At 42.0% G+C, this 14,940-nt stretch overlaps 1 protein-coding gene and 1 long non-coding RNA gene across 2 annotated transcripts; both read right to left on the minus strand.

Moving 5' to 3' along the window:
* Positions 1 to 3,213: 3,213 nt before the first annotated feature.
* LOC132394822 (uncharacterized) lies at positions 3,214 to 7,837 on the minus strand. Its single transcript, XM_059971227.1, has 4 exons — positions 7,513 to 7,837; positions 5,971 to 6,090; positions 4,339 to 4,370; positions 3,214 to 3,527 (listed from the first exon to the last, which is right to left on the minus strand). Exons 1-4 carry the CDS (start codon positions 7,835 to 7,837, stop codon positions 3,249 to 3,251), a joined length of 756 nt encoding a protein of 251 aa, XP_059827210.1. The 3' UTR covers positions 3,214 to 3,248.
* Positions 7,838 to 11,619: 3,782 nt separating this feature from the next.
* Positions 11,620 to 14,357, minus strand: LOC132393828 (uncharacterized). The gene is made up of 3 exons (XR_009512090.1): positions 14,306 to 14,357; positions 13,474 to 13,530; positions 11,620 to 11,678 (listed from the first exon to the last, which is right to left on the minus strand). It is a non-coding gene; the product is annotated as an uncharacterized LOC132393828 (long non-coding RNA).
* Between the last annotated feature and the right edge of the window lie 583 nt (positions 14,358 to 14,940).

The raw sequence follows: 14,940 nt of genomic DNA on the forward strand, positions 1-14,940 counted from the left end.
TGGCGCTTTGCCAGTGACACGGGTTCGTTTCCCACCATCGTCTGTGAGGAGTTTACACGTTTCTCTTGTGATCGCCTGGGTTTCGTCTGTATGCTCTGGTTTCTGTCCACATTGTAAAAATATACGGGTTCTTAGGTTAATTAGTTAAGTAACTCTTGTTGGGCAGCACGGGTTCTTTGGGATGGAAGTGCTTGTCACCAGTGTGTACCTCAAATAAAAGATTCAAGGTACATTTATTAGCAAGGAATGTATAAGTTATAAAACATTGAGATTCGTTTGCTTACAGGCGGCCACAAAACAAGACACCTGAATAACCCTGTTTAAAGAAAAACTAACACCCTGTGTGCAGAGTGAGAGAAAGCATACACAAAGCATTCAAACAGTTAAAGTAACCAACAGCATTCCGAACCATACTCAGTCCGCAGAACCGGAGTCAGGAGCCGCAGGAGTAGGCCCACAGCCTTAGTCTCGGTTCATCACACAGTGAGTCAAAACGCCGCGGGGCAGGAAGACAAGAAGCATGGAGCATACTGAACAGTCTCACCAATTCGGCGCCACAGAGGGAGGAGTAAATCTCCATCAGGCGATAAGAAATAGGAGCAGAAATAGGCCATTCGGCAAATCGAGCCTGCTCCACCATTCAATGATGGACTGATCCAATTATTCCACTCATTCCTACTCCCCTGCTTTCTCCCCATACCCTTTGATGCTCTAGCTAATCAAGAACCTATCTCTCTCTGCCTTAAATGCACCCAATAGCTTGGCCTCCACAGCAGCTCCTGGCAACAACTTCTACAGATTTACCACCGTCTGACTAAATTTCTCCGCATCTCTGTTCTAAATGGAAGTCGTTCAATCCTGAAGTCCTGCCCTCTTGTCCTAGACTCCCCTGCCATGGGAAATAACTTTGCCATATCTAATCTGTTCAGGCATTTTAACATTTGGAAGACCAGGCAGAATCGTCCCGACCCTGCCTGCGGTCCAGCACCCTACCTTTTCTGTCTATCTGGCCGGCGTTTAAATCGTTCAGATACCGGTTCGTGCCCCACACCAGGACCCGAGACTCGCCACCGCTCTGGGCCTGTGCCCGCCGCCCAGCCCGAGGCCGTTCTGGACCGTTCTAAGTCGGCTCGAAGTTCAGATCGATCTAAGCTCGCACCGGGTTTAGCTGGACGGGATCCAAACTCCGTCCGCATCGAGTCTTCAAAGATTCACTCTCTCCAACTCAGTCTCCTTCTCGACCTCGCTTCTTCTCGAACATACCACGCTCCGACTTTGCATCGCAATCGCACGGCTCAATCCTTGTGTCTACCTTGCCTTCGCTCTCCACTTCGTTGTTTGGGTGATACTTTACCCCAATGCACCACAGAAAAAGTGTTAGTATTAGAAAATATTTAGTCGTATTTCTTGCCTTTATGTCATAAAAATAATAAAGTTTTAGATGTGAATGTTGTTCACATGCCCGTAATGACAGGCAAAACGGATTGGGAGATGGGCCAGGCCTTCACTCATTTGTTGCACATAAACTTTAGAGGAGTAAAGCAGAATGAGCAGGAACAACTACATTTTTCTACGCAACAAGCAACCTGCCGGCAGATCTCAACGCGTCTAGGGGCATGTGTGGAGCAAAAGACAGTAGGTAGCGTAGGTACTGTAGCGATTAGCATGAACGATTTACGACGCCAGTGACTCCCGTTCAGTGCCCGCCGCTCTCTGTAATGAGCTCGTACATTCTCCCCGTGACGGGGCGGGGTTTCTCAGGGTCACGTAGGTGTAGTTGAGCCCAGCGGGCTCTTTGCGCCGGCAAGCCCTGTTTCTACGTGTCTCCAAGTAAATATCTATAAGTGAGTAAGACTGCGATGGACAGAGATCCCGATTCAGGGCTATTTTATTGCACGAAGAATAGTGTGACTGTACACTTCGAGTTACTGAGGTAAATAACAAAATACAACATGAAAACATATTAGATTGTCTCTAGCTCTGCTGGTGGTAAGGTCGCAAGAGGGCTGCAAGAAGACTCGTGTGAATATAATCATTAATATAGATTGGTTGAGTAAGTGTCTTATTCTTGCACTGAAGAATCGACATAGCATCCTGGTTATCCGAACAGATGTTCTGACATGTAAAACAGAAATTTAAAAAAAAGAGAGTTTATGGAAAATTGAAACAAAAACAGAAAATTGCAGAAATACTTGGTCGGTCCAGCAGCATCACGCCAGGACAGGAGAGGATAGAGAGAGAGAAATCGCGTCAATTTTAAGAGAAGGTGAGAGAGAAAAGTGGGTGTATGTTTGAAAATGTGAGACTAGGATTGCCACGGAGATAAACTGTTAGTGCAGTCAACTGGCTGATAGGTGAATGAGGGCAGTTAGAGATCAAACAGTGGAATATTTGCCCTGTTGAATGCAGGTCAAGAGGAGGGATAAAAAGAAAAAAATAGATCAAACTCTTTTTTGGAGATAAACAAAAATTTGTAACATATATAAGAACTAGCTAGTTCTCATGCAGAGAAAGCGAATTACCTGAAATGATTGAAATCGCTATCATGTACCGAAGAGTTCAACGTACATAAAATGGGGCGCTGTTCATGACGAATTTATTTTCAGAATTATGTTCAATATCACCAGCAGATGTTGTGAAATGTGTTGTCTTTGAGACAGCGTACAATTCAACACATAATATTAGAAAAAATGAGAATGACATAAATATGTTTAGTTAAATTAAATAAACGGTGCAAAAAGAAATAAAGAGGTAGTGTGGTAGTGTTCATGGGTTCAATTACTATTCATAAATCAAATGGTAGAGGGGAAGAAGCTGTTCCTGAATCCTGAATGGTCTAACTTGTTACAGAGTAAACACTGAACGAGGAATGCATTCATGAAATTAAACAGAACTCCTTGCTGATCGATGGTCCTCTGAGAAACTGACTCCAGAAAATTGAAATGATCTCTAAGTACCAGAATCCATCAGTTTATTTAATTAATTTACGTCAATTCACTTCGGAGTACCAGAACATTTTACTTTTCAGTTTACCATTTTAATGTCCCTTCTTCGTCCTCATGTTATGAAATAATTATGCTTAAAAATGTTAATTTCGAATAGTGATTAAAGTCTAATCTTAACTATTCCTGTAATAGCAAAAGCATACAGACAAATTGCCATGAACTCCTAGAATGTCAGCCATGCAACTAATCCGACTAAACCGGTGCCTATACTGGAAGCCCTTCTTGCGTTTGGAAATTAATACATTACAACTGCCGCACACTGACGGCCCCATACACGACATACTCTTCTTTCATTCCTGGCGACTTCGCTGGCTTTGATGGAAGGTGTTCCTCACAATGATCCTGAAACCGAAGTTGGGAGTATACAACCCCACCTTCATCGCTTTCCGCGAGAGATACGGAACCCGTCACGCCTGGCGCTTTGTGCCGTATTCCAGGCTTGACTGATTTATGATCAATCTGATCCGGTGGAGGAAGGCTGTTCAGGTGAGTGTGAAGTTCAGCCTGCGACTTGACCACTTCCTTAAATTAAACAGACAACACAACAATCCTGAGTAGCACAATGGCGATCTTTCTAAAGTTCTAAACGTGGAAAGCGCTTTCTAAAAGGAAATAGTGAAGAATTTCTTCAGAGGGCGGCGAATCTATGGAATTCATTGCCACGGACACCTGTGGAAGCCAAGACTTTGGGCATATTTAAAGAGGGGGTTTAAAAATAAGGGTGTCAAAGATTATTTAGAGAAGGCAGGAGAATGGGTATCAGGGGACAAGTAAATTAGCCGTGAGTGAATATCAGAGCAGACTTCCTGAGCTGAATGGTCTAATTCTATCCCTATGACTTATGCCCCTAGCGGCTGGTCGAATTCAACACTTGCCAATAATAGCTGATATTCCTGCTGAAATTTGCTCGAAAGGGATCCATTGGTTTGTTTCCTGTGCGTTTCTCTGCATTCTATCTAACGTTTATGGTCTTGCAATCTTAAGCCTGGAGCAATATGTGTTATGACGCGCTGTTGGCATTTTCAGCTCAACTACTTATACTGCTCTACACCCAATAGTTCAATAACCAGGCTGCCGCAGCAAGAATTGTCTCTTAATTATTTTGCGACTTCCAAACATTCAGTGAAGATTGAACTCTACGCTGTTCCGCATTGATTCAAAGCTGGAATCGCAACATAGTATTGGACAGTTGAACTAAAAACCGAAAATGTAGGAAAACAAAAAAAAACTCTACAGATCAGGTAGCATTTGTGACAAAAGAAACAGTTAACAATTCATGCTGAAAACCCTTCACCGGATATCAATATAAATAAAATGGAAAAATGCTACATACCCTACTGACGACTTGACTTCCAGATCTTTTATCTATGATACATTTAAAAAAACAAACAATTAGCTATTTCAAATCGGGGGAAAGGGCACACACAGACAGATCGCCGACACTATGTATGTCATAAATATTTTGAGAAGAATGTCTATTCTTTCAGATATTTCTCCCACGTTTCCAAAGTTATTGATACTCTTTGTACTGTATCTTAATGTATTACCGTGTGACCAAAAACAACCATAAAATCACACGACTAAAACAATTAAATAGCCTTAAAATGAAATTAAGTATAACCTTAGATTATTTTTTCTCGAATTTAGATAATGTGTCTCATTTTTTTATTCCTTGGGATACAATGCGGAAAAAGCCCTTCTGAGCCGCATCACACGGTAGCCCCCGATTTCACCCTAGCCTATTCAGGGGATAATTTACAATGATCAATTAACCTATCTTTGCGCTTTGAAAGGAAACAGGAGCACCCGGAGGAAGCCCACGTCGTCATGGGAAGAATGTACAAACTCCTTACAGACAGCGACGGGAAATGAACCCGTGTCACCAGTACTGTAAAGCGTTGAGCTAACCACTACGTTAGCAGCAAGATATCCACAGAAGTGTAAAGTAACTTTTAATATTGCTTTCTTTCCTGGCCTTGCAAACATTTTTACCTATACCTTGCAAAGATCAGAAGATAAGTAAGAGGTACACGAGATACAAATATTTTATATATAAGACGCATTATTGCCCTAGCGTAAGATTAATACAGGAGTATACGTGTTTCAAAAATTCCTGTAAACCTTTACAGGATAAATAATGATCGCAGAAAATTAGGCGTTTGTCCAATTATGAGATCCATTCCAATGCCAATAATAATTTGTCTCTAATCTAGACATTAACAGAAAGAGACTCATTTGCGCGGAGACAGTTTGATAACGGTTATGTTAATAGACTTGCGTTTAGAATTCTGGATCATTGATTTGGAGAAGCGAGTAACGTATGAGATTATATCAATCTGGGATCTGAAATAAAAAGCCAAACAACAGCGAATCTACCGGATTGTCATAAATACTCGTTTAAATTAGTAACGCTATGCACTGAAGGAAATTCTCCGTGCAAATCCAGTCTAGGTCTTAACTAATGCGCTTGATCCTTCAAAAGGCTGCACTTATCATTCAGGGCCCCCATCAGCTCTTCTCATTCCTCCAACAGTGAGGGGGAACAGAAACCTGAATACACACACTCAAAGTTTTCAGTACGAGAACCAGAATCAAGTTTGATATCACAGGCAAACGTCGTGAAATTTGTTGTCACGAGACAGCAGAGCGTTGCAATACATATTAATTAAAACTGAATTACAATAATTAAATATATATAGTTATGTATAGTGAAATTAAACAAGTAGTAAGACATTGTTCATGAGTTAACTGTCCATTCATTAATCTGACGGCAGAGTACCTTTAGTTTGATAGATAGATAGAAAATACTGTATGCCAGTGATATAATACCTGATTCTGCTTCTTATTCTGATACTTAATCACCTCCATTTCTCAGGACATTAGAGGTGGATAATAACAGATTCAGGGATATCACATCCCGTGAACCAAATGACCATGCCAAAGAAGTTGGGTTTGGGACAGGTACCTGGAGATCGACAGCGGCGCAGAATATAAATGATCACAGCAAGCGCCAACGTGAGGAGTACAGCAGGCAAGGCGAAAAACCCAGGAAGATAGACATTCTTCTGAATGGAGTCCTCGTGCCCTGTGCAGAAACATTAGTTCATTCTTTACTGCTAAAAATACTTTCTTCGAACGTTTTGGAGCCTTAACTAGTCGGTTCAGCGCCGCCTCGAGATGGCGAGAAGGTAGATGGAACATCAAGTGTTTATTTTTAAATATTGCCCTTTATGTGTTGTTTACTTCTACAGCTCTGGTTGTTATCTGTCAACAGTCGACATACCACACAGGATCAAGATGGTGAGTATACACACTACAGAGGATGATGTGTTTTCTCGGTAAATATAAGTTTATTTTTAGATTGCAAATGTCACTATGTCCTTTGCTCTTTGATCATCAGTGCCCGGCCAGACCTCGCGTTCATCGGGCTCACTCTACACAATGTGGGTTTAAATCTCTGACTAGAAAGCTGCTAGTAGTTTGTGATTCATTACTGCAAATTACTGCAAATCTTTGTAGCAGTACCTAATGTCGTCCCGCATTTGACCCCAAATTCTCCTCGGATGCACATCTCATATCGAATTGACTGCTACAATGAGAGTGACACTTTTCTAGCAAGAGATCTCCTCTGCAGTCTACAGCCCAGTCCATCACAGGGAAAGCCCTCCGCAACATTGAACTTATCTACAAGGATCGCTGTCACAAGAAATCAGAATACTTCATCAAGGACCCCACCATCCAGATCATACTCTCTTCTCGTTGTTCCGATCGGGAAAGATGTACAGCAGCCTTAATTCCCACGCTAGCAGGTTCTGGAACAGTTATTACCCTTCAATCATGAGGCTCCTGGAAAAGCGTGGATAACTTTACTGACTTAAACAGAGAACTAATTTCACAACCTATGGACTCACTTACAAGGACCCTACTACTGATGTTGTTAATTTTTATTCGTCTATCTGTTATCTATTTATTTATTTGTTTGTATATTTACCTAGCTATTTATTTACTGTATCGCTGTTTATTATTGTTGTTGTATTTGCATAGTTTATCTTCCTTTGCATATTGGTTGTTTCTCAGACTGTGTGTAGATTTTTTTTAAACTGAATCTATTGTAATTCTTAGTTTTACAATGAATACCGGCAAAAACGTATACGGTAACAAATGGGGAACAGATCGGATCGGGTCCGTTTTATGCCTCGTCCACGTTATTTTTTCTCGCTTATCTGTAGTGGAAAATTAAACCCCGCAACGTAATGGGTGTCACAGTCCGGGACCTGGCGTAGTCCCGGGTTAAAATTCCACCTGCTGCTGACAGGCTACATTTGCCTGTAATCATTATTTAAGTTAGAAACATCAGCGAAACGTGTAAATTCCGATTGAGTCATAAAACTACCCCATGCGTTAATCCTCTATTGTTTTCTTTGAAATTAGAGGAAACTGGCGGGGGGAGGAAGGAATTGGGGAGAGCGGGAATATTGAGCCGGTAGGTGAGGTAATGCAGACTTACATTTCACTGTGATTTCTGTCCCGGTTCCAAAAGCAGTTTCAGCGTTGGAAATCTGAATTCTGCAGTAATATTTCCCGCTTTCATTTAGTTTCAGATCATGGATGGTTATGGACGCCCATTCCCACGGAAAGCCTTCAGAATAACTTTTCAGAAGGCGGCCATTGTATGCTGCGCTTTTGTTGCAAAGTAAAGCACTTTCCTCGTCTTTGTACCAATCGATAGTATAAAGTGGTTTTTCTCCTTTTTGTGTTAACTTCCAGCAGAAGGAACAGTTCAGTTGCACCAAGCCACCTTCGGTAACAGTGACCCGCCGGGGCGTTTGCATGATTGTTAATCTTACTCCAGCAACTCCTGTAACAATAAACAATCTCCTTAATGACATTGCCACAATTTGATGATTGCATATTTTGCTAAAAACTGCTTGAAGTTCTACCCTCAAACAGGGAAAAACCCTGCAGATGCTGGAATCCAAAAAACGGACACTGGAGGAACTCAGCAGGCAAGTCAACATCTATGGAAAAGTGTACAGTCTGGAGTCAAGAGTGCTGACTGGACTGCTGAGTTCCTCCAGCGTTTTATGTGTGATGCCTGAAGTTCTACTCTACTACCTAACTTCAATTTCAAGTTCAAGTTTATTGTTATTCAACTGTACACACGTATACATCTAAATGAAACAACGTTCCTCTGGGAACAAGGTGCGAAACACAGTACTTATATCACATACAGTGTTAATATTAGATGATATTAACGCAATAGCATTAACAGATAATAAAATAGCAATATCACTCGACATAACGTGGATCTACGACATACGTTTAATATACAATAGAATAACGTTCCTGGCGCTTTCATAAATAATGTGTGTTGGGTGGTAGCAGAGTGCTCAGAAGTCCCCCAGCCGGGGAGAAGAAGCGGTCACCAAGTCTGTCAGTCCTTGTTCTTATACTGCAGTACCTTCTGCCTGACGGTAGACAGTCAAAGTGAGCGTGTGACGGATGGAAGAGCCCTTGACACCGCTGAGGGTTCTGCGAGAGCAGGCTTCTGGTATATGCTTTGGATAGGAGGTGGGAGGAGAGTATAGGGGTTGATTCGCGCGGCAGACGTCAATCGGATGCAGGGTCGGTAAAAAGGAATGTGCATGCCGACAATGAGGGACTTGACTATCTTCCATAGAAGAAAAGCAAAGAAGAGCCAATAAACCTGTCCCTTTAGTTTCCAGGGTTGAATGTCTAATAGCAGAGGGCATACATTGAAGGTGAGAGGGGGGAGGCTGAAAAGGATGTAAGTTTTTGATTCAGAGAGCCGTGGATGTCTGGTATGCGCTGTCTCGTAGGGTGGTAGAGGCAAATACATTAACTGCATTTAAGAGACATTTGAATAGGCACATGTTTGGATATAGGTGTAGTGCAGGTACGAGGGATGTGTGCTCAATTTGCCTTTCAGCTGGCACGGAACAACATTGTGGGTCGAATGGCCTATTCCTGTACTCTACTGTTCTATGTATATGAGATATTTATTGACTATTTTCAAACTAAATCGCCTTCACCATAATACTTCCCCGAAGCATTTACGTCCACAGCAGTCGCATTTTACAGAGCTGTTGCCTGACAACTACGGCGACGCGGGTTCGATCCTGACTGACTGTCTCTCTGTCGGGTTCGTACTTTCTCCTTGTAATCTTGCCGATCCCATCCCACATCCCAAAGGCGTTCTGGTAGGCACTGAAGGAAATGTTCGGTGCAAATCCATTCTCGGTCTTGACCAATGCGATTGATTCTTCCAAAGGCTGCACTTATCATTAAGCACCCTCATCACCTCTTCTCATGGCTCCATCAGTGACAGGGTACAGAATCCTGAATACACACACTCAAAGTTTTCAGTACGAGAACCAGAATCAGGTTTGATATCAGCGGCAAATGTTGCGAGATTTGTTGTCACATGACAACAGTACATTGCAATACATATTAATAAAAACTGAATTACAATATATGTATATATATAGTTAAACTAAACAAGCAGTGAAAGAAAGTAGTGAGATATTGTTCCATTCAGAAATCTTACGGCAGAGGAGGGTACCTTTAATTTGATAGATAGATAGAAAATACTGTATGCCAGTGATATAATACTTGATTATTATTCTGATAATTAATCACCTCCATTTCTCGGGTCATTAGATGTGGATAATAACAGATTCAGGGATATCACATCCCGTGAACCAATTGCCCATGCCAAAGAAGTTGGATTTGGGACAAGTACCTGGAGATCGACAGCGGCGCCGAATATAAATGATCACAGCAAGCGCCAACGTGAGGAGTACAGCGGGCATGGAGAAAACCCAGGCAGATAGACATTCTTCTGAAAGGAGTCCTCATGCCCTACGTAGAGATGTTAGTCAATATTTTCTGCTAAAAATATTTCCTAGGACGTTTTGAAGAGCCTTAACTAGTCGGTTCAGCGCCGCCTCGAGATGGCGAGAAGGTAGACGGAACGTCAAGTGTTTATTTTTAAATATTGCCCTTTATGTGTTGTTTACTTCTACAGCTCTGGTTGTTATCTGTCAACAGTCGACATACCAAACAGGATCAAGATGGTGAATATACACACTACAGAGGATGATGTGTTTTCTCGGTAAATATAAGTTTATTTTTAGATTGCAAATGTCACTATGTCCTTTGCTCTTTGATCATCAGTGCCCGGCTAGACCTCGCGTTCATCGGGCTCACTCTACACAATGTGGGTTTAAATCTCTGACGAGAAAGCTGCTAATAGTTTGTGATTCATTGTTGCAAATCTGGATAAGTACACCTTTGTAGCAGTACCTAATGTCGTCCCGCATTTGACCCCAAATTCTCCTCGGATGCACATCTCATATCGAATTGACTGCTACAATGAGAGTGACACTTTTCTAGCAAGAGATCTCCTCTGCAGTCTACAGCCCAGTCCATCACAGGGAAAGCCCTCCGCAACATTGAACTTATCTACAAGAAGCGCTGTCACAAGAAATCATAATCCTTCGTCAAGGACCCCACCATCCAGATCATACTCTCTTCTCGTTGTTCCGATCGGGAAGGATGTACAACAGCCTTAATTCCCACGCTAGCAGGTTCTGGAACAGTTATTACCCTTCAATCATGAGGCTCCTGGAAAAGCGTGGATAACTTTACTGACAAACAGAGAACTAATTTCACAACCTATGGACTCACTTAAAAGGACCCTACTACTCATGTTGTTAATTTTTATTTGTCTATCTTTCCGTCTATTTATTTATTTGTTTGTTTGTATATTTCCCTGTCTATTTATTTACTGTAATGCTGTTTATTATTGTTGTTGTTTTTGCATAGTTTTTCTTCCTTTGAATATGAGTTGTTTCTCAGACCTTGTGTGCAGAATTTTCATTGAATCTATTGTAATTCTTTGTTTTACAGTGAATACCTGCAAGAAAGTAAATTCAAGGTAGTATACGGTGGCATATGGGGAACCGATCGGATTGGGTCCGTTTTATGCCTCGTCCACGTTATTTCTTCTCGCTTATCTGTAGTGGAAAATGAAATCCCGCAACGTATTAGGTGTCACAGTCTGGGACTTGGTGTCGTCCCGGGTTAAAATTCCACCTGAGGCTGTCAAGCCACATTTGCCTGTAATTATTATTTAAGTTAGAAACATCAGCGAAAGGAGTAAATTTCCATTGAATCATAAAGATACCCCTTCCGTCAATCCTCTATTGTTTTGTTTTAAATTAGGGGAAACTGGCGGGGGAGAAGGGAATTGGGAAGAGCGGGAAGATTGAGTCGGTAGGTTAGGTAATGCAGACTTACGTTTCACTGTGATTTCTGTCCCGGTTCCATAAATAGGTTCAGCTTTGAAAATCTGAATTCTGCAGTAATATTTCCCGCTTTCATTTAGTTTCAGGTCAAGGATGGTTATGGACGCCCATTCCCACGGAAAGCCTTCCGAATAACTTTTCAGAAGGCGGCCATTGTATGCTGCGCTTTTGTTGCAAAGTAAAGCACTTTCCTCGTCTTTGTACCAATCGATAGTATAAAGTGGTTTTTCTCCTTTTTGTGTTACCTTCCAGCAGAAGGAACAGTTCAGTTGCACCAAGCCACCTTCGGTAACAGTGACCCGCGGGGGCGTTTGCATGATTGTTAATCTTACTCCAGCAACTCCTGTAACAATAAACAGTCTCCTTAATGACATTGCCACAATTTGATGATTGCATATTTTGCTATAAACTGCTTGAAGTTCTACCCTCAAACAGGGAAAAAACCTGCAGATGCAGGAATTCAAACACACACAGGAGGAACTCAGCAGGCAAGACAGCATCTATGGAAAAGTGTACATTCTGGAGTCAAGAGTGCTGACTGGACTGCTGAGTTCCTCCAGCATTTTGTGTGTGATGCCTGAAGCTCTACCCGGTTTCCAACTTCAATTTCAAGTTCAAGTTTATCGTCATTCAACTGTACACACGTATACCGCTAAATGAAACAACGTTCCTCTGGGAACAAGGTGCGAAATCACATATTGTAAATCACACAGTGCATATCACATACAGTGTAAATATTAGATTATTTTAACGCAGTAGCATTAATAGATAATAAAATATCGACATATTTCATTATCTCGACATAACTCGACATTACGTGGATCTATGACATACCGTTAATATACAACAGAATACCGTTCCTTGCGCTTAACGTGTGCTGGGTGGTAGCAGAGTTTTCAGGAGTCCCCCAGCCGGGGGAAAGAAGTGGTCACCAAGCGAATGCTCCCTCACTTGTTCTGATCGAGTCTGTCCTCAAAAGCAATGGTAAGGCTCTGTGATAATGCCTCTTCATTGACTGACTGACACGCCGCTCTCCCTTGTTTCGCAGCCGCTAGTTTGATTTTTTGTCATGATTAACTCATATTGCTCCTTCTGAAACCGAGATATTTATTGACTATTTTCAAACTAAATCGCCTTCACCATAATACTTCACCGAAGAATCTACGTCACAGAGTCAGCGGTGCCAAAAGGCGACATAGTCGCATTTAATAGAGCTGTTGCCTGACAACTACAGCGACGCGGGTTCGATCATGCCTGTCTGTGAGAAGTTTCTACTTTCTCCCTGTAATCGTGCCGATCTCGTCCCACATCCCAAAGGCGTTCCGGTCGGCTAATTATTCTCTATGAATTGATCCTAGTTTAGTCGGACGGCAGTAGTATCAAAGAGAGCTGGTGGGCTTGTGAAGGAGAATCGGTGAAGTGGGAGAATGGAACTAAAGGCTAAGAACTGGCTTCTTACTAAGCGAAGCACCAACGGATTCGGCCACGATTTCAAGCTGCGGGGAAATATATCTGGCGATAAGTTTATGTAAATTTAGTTCACACATTTGCTGATGTAAGACCGTGATCACAGCGAGAGATTTTTCTCCAATTAATTGACTGAATTGACTCCAATGCTGTCGCTTGCGAACTGAACTGGATGAGTCAGGATGTGCGAATTTCTCGTCACTAGTGCATTTCGGTAGGAATGCCAGATCACTCGAGGAGACTTGTTGCAAACGTTGGATGCACAGCGTTTATCAACACAGAACGACACGGGTAATTGTTGTTGGCACAGCGTATCGTACTGGGCCGGAGGCTTGCTGGCTGCATATATTTTCTTTACTACACAGAAAGAAGCCAGTGTCTGCATTCCCTCTCTCATCTCAGATTACTAGTTCCATGCCCACTTACACTGTTGCAAAAGATTGAGTTTTGTATGTAATAAACACGTAAGCACCAAAAGGAGCGGAAAGGTGCGCGGAGGGACCACCTAACTGAACTTCGATCACTAGTCGGAATTGATCCAATGGCATCTCAATAACCCATCCCTTTTCCAATTTTCAGTGCTCCCGCGCGCGTGTGTGTGCATGTCTGTCTGAGTGTGTGTGTGCTTGTGTGTGTCTCCGTGTATTCGTAAGTGTCTGTATATTACCTACCAGACAATAACAGCAATGCCCAAACGACCTCCTCCCTCAGCATGGTATAATGGCCCCCTGTGCAAGAAAGCAGAAGTAATTTTTCAACCCTTTGTTGGACAACAATTCAAATTATTCAATTTCGCCACCCTTCTATCCTTCCGGTTGGAGGTGATGGAATTTGGGAAGAATAATGCACCATTTACTTCAAACAGCAGAGGTAAATAATTCTGCTTCGTTTAATATAAGCTATGGTGGTCATTGCAATCCTGCAGCCACCACCTCCGATCCAGAAGGAGAGTTTGGTTATAAGATTATAAGACATAGGAGCAGATTTAGGACAATCGGCCCATCGAGCCCACACCTCCATTCAATCATGGCAGATTTATTATCTGGCAGCCCCAATCTCCTGCTTTTCCCCCATAATCTATAACAACCTTACTAACCAAGAAACGATAAACCTCTGCTTTAAACATACCAAATGACTTGGCCTCCACAACCGCCTGTGGCAATGAAATCCACAGATTCACCACCCGCTAAAGAAATTCCTCTTCATCTCTGATCTAAAGGTATGTCTTTCTCTTCTGAGAACTTATCGTCAGAGTGGATGGATTACAGCCTCGGTTACCATGGCGAATACATAAATAACATTCCGAAAGGCAAACTGTGGAATTATCTGCGCACGTCTACGTAAGATTTAACATATTTACTATGATATTTTTGCACTTAATTCAAAGCATAACAATTGACAAGATTCACTGCTAAACAGGTTCTGACGTGAACACCAGAGTAACAGAAACACTGGTAATAAATATTTCAAATCCAATTGCCCGTATTTCATTGCAATATTCACCTCTGGTCTGGAAGGTTGCATTGAATTACATTCCAACCGCCATTCGATCTCCGGCACACGATACTGACCAGTGAATGATATTCAAGGTTCTGATAAGAAGTCTTGTGAGTCATATCCGGTTCCATTTAACCATATAACCAATACAGCACGGAAACAGGCCACCTCGGCACTTCTAGTCCGTGCCGAATGCTTACTCTCACCTAGTCCCACTGGCCCACTCTCAGCCCATAACCCTCCATTCCTTTCCTGTCCATATACCTATCCAATTTTACTTTAAATGACAGTACCGAACCTGCCTCTACCACTTCTACTGGAAGCTCGTTCCACACAGCTACCACTCTCTGAGTAAAGAAATTCCCCCTCGTGTTACCCTTAAACTTTTGCCCCCTAACTCTCAACTCATGTTTTCTTGTTTGGATATCCCCTACTCTCAATGGAAAAAGCCTGTCAACGTCAACTCTATCTATTCCCCTCATAATTTTAATTTTTAACTCAGTCTACTTTAATAAAAAAGGAAATCAAGTCCTGGCCCATTAAGTAGACTTCAAAGTTCAAATTAACATTATTATCACCATACATATCTGTCACTATATCCTGAGATTCATTTCCTTGCAGGATTCACAGTATAATAGAGA

This window comes from Hypanus sabinus, chromosome 5 (assembly GCF_030144855.1).
Source record: "Hypanus sabinus isolate sHypSab1 chromosome 5, sHypSab1.hap1, whole genome shotgun sequence".
Taxonomy (NCBI): domain Eukaryota; kingdom Metazoa; phylum Chordata; class Chondrichthyes; order Myliobatiformes; family Dasyatidae; genus Hypanus; species Hypanus sabinus.